The sequence below is a fragment of the Lampetra fluviatilis genome, chromosome 41 (assembly GCF_964198595.1).
Source record: "Lampetra fluviatilis chromosome 41, kcLamFluv1.1, whole genome shotgun sequence".
Taxonomy (NCBI): domain Eukaryota; kingdom Metazoa; phylum Chordata; class Hyperoartia; order Petromyzontiformes; family Petromyzontidae; genus Lampetra; species Lampetra fluviatilis.
This window is the reverse complement of record NC_136315.1, coordinates 10,801,136-10,809,953: the sequence shown is the minus strand read 5'-3', so window position 1 is coordinate 10,809,953 and position 8,818 is coordinate 10,801,136. Positions and strand designations below refer to the sequence as shown.

At 47.8% G+C, this 8,818-nt stretch overlaps 1 protein-coding gene across 2 annotated transcripts; it reads left to right on the top strand.

Annotated features, from left to right (window-relative positions):
• The first annotated feature begins 1,623 nt into the window (after positions 1-1,623).
• Positions 1,624-8,631, top strand: LOC144946548 (complement C1q and tumor necrosis factor-related protein 9-like). 2 transcript variants are annotated; one of them, XM_078875548.1, is made up of 4 exons: positions 1,650-1,666; positions 3,723-3,812; positions 4,763-4,961; positions 6,990-8,631. In XM_078875548.1, exons 3-4 carry the CDS (start codon positions 4,763-4,765, stop codon positions 7,511-7,513), a joined length of 723 nt encoding a protein of 240 aa, XP_078731674.1. In that variant the 5' UTR covers positions 1,650-1,666; positions 3,723-3,812; the 3' UTR covers positions 7,514-8,631. The 2 variants fall into 2 exon arrangements, with proteins under 2 accessions (XP_078731673.1, XP_078731674.1); XM_078875547.1 differs by lacking the exon at positions 3,723-3,812 and having other exon boundaries at positions 1,624-1,666.
• The last annotated feature ends 187 nt before the right edge of the window (positions 8,632-8,818 follow it).

The following is an 8,818-nucleotide window of genomic DNA, read 5'->3' as shown; positions in this document are numbered from 1 at the left end:
AAGTGTTCAGATTGGCAATCGCTCTGGCGGAATTTTACAAAAACAGGACAACGTCAAACCCCACTTTAATCTGGGCCAAATAGTTTAGAGTTGCAAAGGCAATTGAGATAAAGATGTTCAGTTTTATACGTAGGCATCTACGGGCAATATGATTTTTTACTAATTTATTTTGGGTTGGATTGTCGTGTAGTGTGTATATAACCCCCGACAAAGCCAATCAAATTAGGTCATGTCATGGGTCAAATATGCCAATTGATTTGGTTTATCAGCAAAGCCGGAGGAGGAATGTTGAAAAGTCCAAGCAACATCGTGACGTTCGTCGACGTTTCGCTGGAGATTACATTCAGCATCGTCAGTTGTCAACGATTTGCTTGCTTTGCAACATTCCTCAAATTAGCCGAATAACCAATGCAACATTTTCTCCCATGTGACAACTTGATTGGATTGGTTTTGTCGGGTGGTGGAGGGATATACTAAAACCACTGAGATAATACCGACACAATTATCACGTGAACTCCGGTCATCCTCGCAGCAACAGCAGCAGCTTTTGGATGGCCATCAAACAAAGACGGTCACTGAATCTAGATTGAAAACTCATTCCTTTAGAACTGTTTTTAGTGTTTAGTTTGTTATTCTCCTCCCGCACCTTCGATAAATTAGCACTGTTGGCTACGTGTAGTGCGAAAGAAGTTCAACATAGAAATATACACTTTAACCCAAGAGAAACTAACCATGAATCGGTGTTGCTCAGATAACGTTAAGGCTCTCAAGTAAACACGAGCTGAAGGTGACGTGAGCTCACGAGGCGACACCAATGCAATTGGTGGAGGCGCAGTCACCAGCTGGTGCGTACGAAAGCACTGTACCGGCCCACTTCTGAACGAGGCCGAAATTCTCTGCGCGGTGACGACGGTGGACGGGAGTGCGAGCCGCAGGTGAGAGGAGCCGACGACTGAGAGAGGACGGCGGAGTGAATGCGGCACCGCTGACAGGAGCGAGAAAGTTCACAGCCAGCAGGAGACCTGACGACAGTGAGCGTCATTTCCAACGACAAATACGAGGAGCGCTAACAGTGCAGGGGGCCAGAAGAGGAGCGCGAATGAGACGAACATCTGTGGAAAAAGAGCGACATACCTAATCGGATTCCTTCACTCCAAATAAAAATTCTGATTTCGAGCTACGGAGCGGTAGACAAATGGAGGGGGGAGGGGAGCACGCAGAGGAGCGACCACATCGGCTCTTGTGCAGGTGCTCAGATCGGTTGTTCATAATCAGAATATTTACGTATACTTGAGGAATCTGATGAGCAATAAAACTCTTTTTCACTGATGCCCAGGAGGTTGTTGTATCGCGGGGCCGTGACAGATGGCGACGGCTTGAGGAGACATTTCATCCAGCAGCGGATGAAACGTGGATGCTGTTGCTGCTGATAGCGCTCCAGCTGCAGGACACACCCCGTGGCGAGGTTGGCTTGCTGGGCGACAGCCCACACGCACCTCCTCCTACCGCGTTGCCCACTGCCCCCCACCCACCGACAGCACGCCTCCTGCGCCCACGCCTCGCGCGCTGCCAGCTCGCATATAAAGAGGGACCCCCCCATCTCGGGTACCCATCACACGCCAAAGTCGTCGGTGAGATGCACGCGCTTCCCAAGACGTGGGCACAGGTGCACGCGGGGCTCGCACGGGGTTCGTGATAACACGGGGGTTGTGATGACACGGGGGTCGTGATAATGTAGTGACATCACGGATGTCACTGTGTAATGCCGGCTCTGGAGAGGCACGGCGTGCGATCTATAGACATCGCGGACACCACATATATGTGGGTGCAGTACCGGCCCTAGAGAGGCTCGGTGAGCGCTGACTGACAGTGCTGGATGGCACCACATTCTGCGTGCAGTGCCGACCCCTACAGGATAGGATGTGAGAGTGTCGGCCACAGGGAATGGGGTTACTATAGGCCGTGGCAATCTGGTTGACCCCAGAGGACACGTGACCGGTTAAGTCTACACAGGGCCCCCAGGTGGGGGCTAGGGGTGGTCACGTGTCAGGTCCGAGATCCTGCTCGAGGATTCCAGAAGGTGGTCGTGGCTAAGGGCGGAGCCAGCCACGCCACAGAGGATATAAGCCGGCTCCCCGAGAGGGACCGGCTGCTGTTGTTCATCCTGAAGAATCTAAGTTCTATGTTCTATGAGTCTCCAACACGTGGACCAGGACCCAAGCTGTGGTCCGGTCCGTTGTAGCTAGTTACGGTGTAATTAGCGCAGTTAGCCTGGTGGTCACCATAGGTTAAGGGGTAGTTACCCCTTGTGTTGGTATTAATAAATGTGTTGCCTCCAAAGAGTACATCTGCGACTCAGTTGAACTCACTACAATAACAAGGCGGTCATAATAACACAGGGGCATGATAACACGGGGGTCATGATGGATATTGAACTTCTTTCATACCGTACGTAGGCAACAGTGCTAATCGGAGGTGCAGGACACAGTAGTGATAATGTTTGGCAACAGAAGAGTGGGTTAGAAACGTTCAGCCACAAATGGTTAATATCCATCCGATGTGACATTTGGTGGCAATGTATTGCCTTCGTTTACCATGAACGCCTCCTTGAGTGTTCCAAGATGTGGACAAAAAAAATCATTACAGTTTTGTTTATTTTTTTAACTTGAGGCAGTGAAAATTTTATATATGTCCTGTTTGTGCGTGTGATATGATGCCAACATATGCATCTCATGGATAGTGGAAATTACACATCAAAGTATCGTTTTCAATCTAGTTTTTAAGTTTTTCACTTTCGGAAAACGAATAGATATTTTTCAGTATCGCAAAACAATATTTTTTCTGTTTTGTTGTATAGATCGCGTGTTATATACTGGATACTATAGCAAAACACTGAGCATTTCATAATTTACGCGTGAGTTTTCATTTCTAATTCACAGCTGAAGTGAAGAGTGGTTGTAGCATAGAGAATGATCACCACCTCAGTGCTCATTTGAGGATGAAATCACAGACTATTTTGTGAGTTTTATTATTCTGATTCGTAATTGATTTTTTTACGTTAGGTTCACGCAATGGTCTGGCTAAATTGGTGTCATGCAACCCTTCACCACCGGACACAGCCATACAAAAGTTCAGGTGTTTGGCAATTTTTTTACCTACGTGACTTTACCGAAAAAACCTAAGAATATTTAACAACGTGCCAAATGCGATTCTGTCAGCTAGCTCACCGGTAAAGTTCAAGAGGTATTCTCACAATCAAACTTATCAGTGATTAGATACGGGACCTTCCATTTGAAACTGCTCCAATACTCCTCAGATTATAAACGTCGCGGTGGCGAGATGTTAACTATCTCGCCTGGTATACAGGAGGTCGTGAGTTCGATCCAGACCCTGACGCCTCTATATTTGGAGTTTGTGTGTCTCTCTCCCCGTGATTGTGTGGATTTTTCTCCGGGTTCTCCGGTTTTTTCCCTCCACATTTAGAAACATGCGTTTCGAGCATTTGGCTGCGATACATTTCCACACCATAAGTCACTTTGTTGGGCTATCATTTGTGGCCAGGTCGCTTCTGGAAAAGAGCTATATACATCAATGGGCCTTACCTGGTAAAATAAAAATAATAAACCATTTCGGATCTTAACTGATTGTGTTCACGTTTACGGTGACTTTCAGACCGCAGTCCACTCACTGGCATTGACTATGTATCTTTGTATTCTCCGCAGAGAATGGAGTCTTTGCTCGCTGCAAGTCTCCTTTCACCACTCTCCCATTGACATACTTCGTTGCTTCCTCTTAGTACCTTTCACGCGACGGTTAATGGTATAGTGTATAGCAGATTGTATAATAATAAATAGTATAAAAGTGTAATGTTTAATATAATGTATAAGGTAATATATAGTATCGTAATTGTATAGTGAATATACAGCAGTGTGGTATACAGTAGGGTGGGTAGAATAATACATAGTGTTATATTACAATGTATAGTCTAAGGTGGTGTATAGTAATGCAGTATATAATTTAATGTTTGGGTTTGTCTATGGCAATATATATTACGGGGTAGATCCGTGTGATGTAAGGAAAAAGTTTAGCTGGAGGCATATTATATTTATTGCGACATAGAATTGTAATGTATGACTTACTGTTAGTAGCTCAGCTTATTGGAGAGTATATTTAGTATATTGATGATATTGATGTAGTTTATATTTTAGTTTTTTTACGTGGTGGTTTGGCTGCTGCAGCTCCTTACTATTAAAAATCCTTCCCTTTATTACTGCTAACCCTACTTCCTCCCTTTGTTGCTGCCAATCCTACATAATGCACGGGCATAATATGACTTTGAGAACCCTCTCCCCACCTCCTACGCATTCCACAAGTAGTGACTAATCCCATATCTGCATTTTCCATAAATATGCTAAATTCCTCTGTTGATATGCAATTTCCTTTGTCAAGGCGCCCTTCCTCCTCTAACCCAGCTTAAATATACGCTGCCAAGCTTGGTGGTGTTCATTCAGATGCTGTTTTTCCGACAGACCTGTTCTTCACCTGAGGACGGCTGCTTGCGTTGTGGCCGAAACGTCGTGAGAATTGTATTTTATTATGTTTTATTTTTATTATTTTATTATTTCCCTTCTACGTGACTTTACCGAAAGAACCAAGAATAAAAATCTAAATAGTTTATAGTTTTAATAATCAACAGTTTATTAAACCAAGGAGGTCAGAATGGTCTTCTTGAACGATTATGTTGCATGGTATTTGCTAACAGATGCTCCCTCCGATGGCGATGTGGTTGGCGTCCTGCACCCTGGCGCTGATGGTGGTGGTGACGCACGGAGGCGGGAAGGCGGAGGAGCACTGCCGGTGCGGTTGCCCCGGAGCTCCGGGCAGCCCAGGGCAGCCCGGCCTCCCAGGGCGCGATGGACAACATGGCGTCCACGGGCAGAACGGAGAGAAGGGAGCAGCAGGTTTATTATTATTCATATCGCATATTTACCCACATCGAGTCCGAAAACTCATTTTTAAGGAGAGTAAAACCATAATCTTTATTTTTCCCCACTGAACTCTATACCGTAGCTGTTTTCTTTCAGAATCGACCTGGTCACAAATTATAGTTCAACTGCGTTGTTTATTGCGTGGACGTTTATAGCAGCAGAGTGCTGCTATCACTGGAAGTTTGGTCAACACCAAAACATATTCGTGCAGATGTTTAGCTTTGGTAAGAAACCGGATAACCCGAAGGAAATCCATCCGGAACTGGGGGAGAACATACAAACTGCAAACAGAAAGCGGCCCGCTTTTATCTGCAAGTGGACTCGCCCTAGCCTGCTGAATGAGTTAAATGTTTCTCTGCCTCCATTTCTCGGCTTTCCATTTCAAACTTGATTTGGAGCTTTTGTGACTGCAGGAATTACTCGTTGGTTCTTTCGGTAAAGTCATGTAGAAAGAAAATGTAACACAAGCAATCATCATCAGGTACAAATGGAAGAGAAAACAAACCTAGTAAACTTAGAAATATAATGCAATACAACACAGAGAGTCGGCTAACATAACAGTCAACACCCTAGCTGGTTGATTACCTTCTTCCAAAGATTGCTAAATTTTTGAGAGAGACGAAGCACAGACACGGAGACACATAGACAGACACATAAGCAGAAAGATATAACACAGAGACACAGAGAGAGAGAGACACACACATAGGTACACAGAGAAACAACGTCTCTGTGTCGAGGCCTTAAATATAGAGCGAGAGGGGCAGACAGAGAGCGGTGGGGGGGGTATAGAAATTAGCATTTCAATGAGATATTTGGAGCTTTCGTGACTGCAGGAAATACTACAACAGCGAGGACACACACATTAGCAAAATTTGGAAATGTAATGCAATGCAACACAGAGAGTTGGTCAACACACAATGAACGCATAGCCTGGTTGATTACGTTCTTCAAAAGATTGCTACATTAGAAGTTAAGTGTGAAATTGGAGAGAGAGACAAGACACAGACACGGAGACACAAAGACAGACACACAAGCAGTTTATTGGGTTGCCCTCTTTGCATCTCGGGAAACCGTGGGACTTTCCTCATAGGGACCCTTCGGATTAAACCCCGTTGTGCCAAGCAATCCCACGCCAGGACACTACATGTGTGCGCTGCATGTGTGTACTCAGTGTGGGGGCCGGGGAGGGGGGTGCTCGCGGCTCTTGCAGAGTGGCATCGAGGCCGTGGCACCACAAAATCACCGACTGCATTGATATTCGTTGTGTAAATGCGTGACTATGTAAGTCAAGGATTTAACGTGTGTGTGTACACGTGTCGTGACTCTATTGCTATGCACACTTGTCACTCGACGCCCTGGAGATATGATCGATCCCAAGTAGTCACCGAGGTGACATGTTGTAATCGCTGTGAAATAAATTGCTGAGCAATTCACAGTGAAATGCTGGAATCGCCACACCCGTGATTCTGAACGTTCCTCAATAGGAAACGCCTATCACAGGCGACGTTTCGGACAATGACCTTCATTCACTACAGCACATAGAGAGGCCAGAGAGGTGACATGTCTGCTGGAATGTCGCCTGTAGTGATGGACTGGGACTAAAAATCGGCCCAGGCATTTGTAAACACACCTGGCCCAAATTGCCGTGCTATCTCATTTGGCCCATTTGGGCTGCCAAAGATGGGACTTAATGCCAACTGAGAGCATTAAAAAAGAGCAATGAAGCGTAAACAGAGGTCAAATGTTTAAAAATATTTGTATCTATATTCTTTTTTTACTCTCATATTTGCAATTTCCCCACACAGACCGGCCCACCAGCCCTCGGAATGGACCGGCCCCACTGGGCATTTGTCCAGACTGCCCTAGGGCCAGTCCGAACCTGGTCACCTATGATGTATATGAAATAATCTTGACTTCTTAAATATAACACAATCGTGCGTGAGTCATTATAATAATTGTCATCTCAATTCGTGATTTTTCTTAATTGTTGTTTAACAACAGGACCCGTCGGCCCGATCGGTCTTCCTGGCACCAAAGGGGAGCGCGGACCGACAGCCGAAAAGGCATCGAAGGACGATGGCGTTGTCCTCGGCCTGAGGTCGGCCTTCACCATCGGCCTGGCTGCGTCCGCCAACCCCGCGAGCGGCGCGCCCCTCAAGTTCACCAAGGTCGCGTACAACGACCAGGGCCACTACGACGTGTCCACCGGCAAGTTCACGTGCGTCGTCCCCGGGGTCTACTACTTTGACTTCCACTTGACGGGCGGCACTGGGGCGAGCCGCTTCTCCCTGCGGCACAACGGGAACGCCGTCCAGTTCAAGTCCGCCACTGGCACTGGCGCCTCGACCACGGGGACGGCGACGGCGGCCACCATGTACTCGTTGGCGGGCGGCTCCGTGCTGCGCCTACGGAAGGGAGACTCCGTGTGGCTCCAGGCGGAGACTGGGCACAGCAAGCTGGCGGCAGAGACTCAGGCCGACACCACCTTCTCCGGCTTCCTGCTGTACCCCGACCTGCCGAAATAATAATAATTCACAGTTCTATATTTGAGCACAATTGGTAGTGATGGGATTCGCGTTGGTTTGGTTCTGCTAGGGTTTGGATGGCAGTCGCGTTAGTTTAGATGACGATGAGTTCAGAGTGTGATTTACGCTGTCTGCTCGTCACTAAAACTACACTTTGCCGCTGCCAGGAACTGATCCGCCAGGGTGGCTCCAGGATAGTGGCTCGCAAATTGCAGTTCTCAGCCCGTCATACCCTCTTCATCCCTCACGGGTCAATCAAAATGAGTACTGCTTTAGTAGTAAATTTAACAGTGGTTGTCCTATGCATAGAATCGCCCTCGCCACAGGAACGAGGAATTTGCACAACTTGCTCAGGGCTCCGCCTCAGTGCTCACTCCAGCACGGAATCGCTTTAATTGTTTGTTATTTTAGAATAAACCATAATTTGAACGAGGTGGTTGTGCAATGCGCCCGGTGGGTGTTGTGGGAAGAGAGGGAGAGGGGAGGAGCGACTCCTGTGGCCGGGGCTCATGGTTCGACCCCAGGCTGGAGGGACCTGGCCGAGAGAGCGAAGGCGCCTGACGCGTGCAGAGCAGGGACCGCGTGCAGACATCTCTGCCGCTACACCACGCGGTCTCGTGCCCAGACGAACCGATCTTCTTGATCATCGTTGTCGTCCCCCTCGTGAGTGTCCACCACTCGACCCAGCCGGTCCACCCGTCTCTTATGGGAGTCACACAAACGCGTCTTCCGAAAGGGACCTTTGTTCAAAAGCAGGAGCAATGTTTACGACGTGCAATTGCCCCAGTGCAACGCACAAACCGTCTTCATCGTCATTGTCAGCAATGATGGACCCGATGCTGGGCGAAGGTCTCTCCAGACTGGTACCACCACCCATTACCTGCTGAGGTGCGTAAACATCGCTACTAGGAAGATAAAGGCGGCCGAGCGTGGTTCTGGCCACCCACCCCCTCGTGTGCCATGCCGGCCTTCATAGGTGTTCGCTAACAGCACTTTCCCAAAAAGTCAGTACAAGGCGATACGAGACATTTTGTCCTTGTCATGGACGAATATATTTTCATTGGTGATGTAAACAACACCTGGTACCTTGTACATTCACAAACCACTTTGGTTTTATTAAAATACAAAATATCATAGTCATCGTGTTCACGCACGCGGGTCCCGTACGTCACACGGGGCAAGTTGGTCCCATACGTCACACGGGGCACGCGGGTGCCGTACGTCACACGGGGCACACTGGTCCCGTCCGTCATACTGGGCACGTGGGTCCCGTACGTCACGCCGGACACGCGGGTCCCGTACATC

Excerpts from the sequence above, each read along its gene's own strand:
- LOC144946548 (XM_078875547.1), top strand. The coding sequence starts at position 1,637 with ATGCACGCGCTTCCCAAGACGTGGGCACAG. Across the intron at positions 1,667-4,762 it reads TTCCCAAGACGTGGGCACAG|ATGCTCCCTCCGATGGCGAT; the intron begins GTGCACGCGGGG and ends ATTTGCTAACAG. Across the intron at positions 4,962-6,989 it reads CGGAGAGAAGGGAGCAGCAG|GACCCGTCGGCCCGATCGGT; the intron begins GTTTATTATTAT and ends GTTTAACAACAG.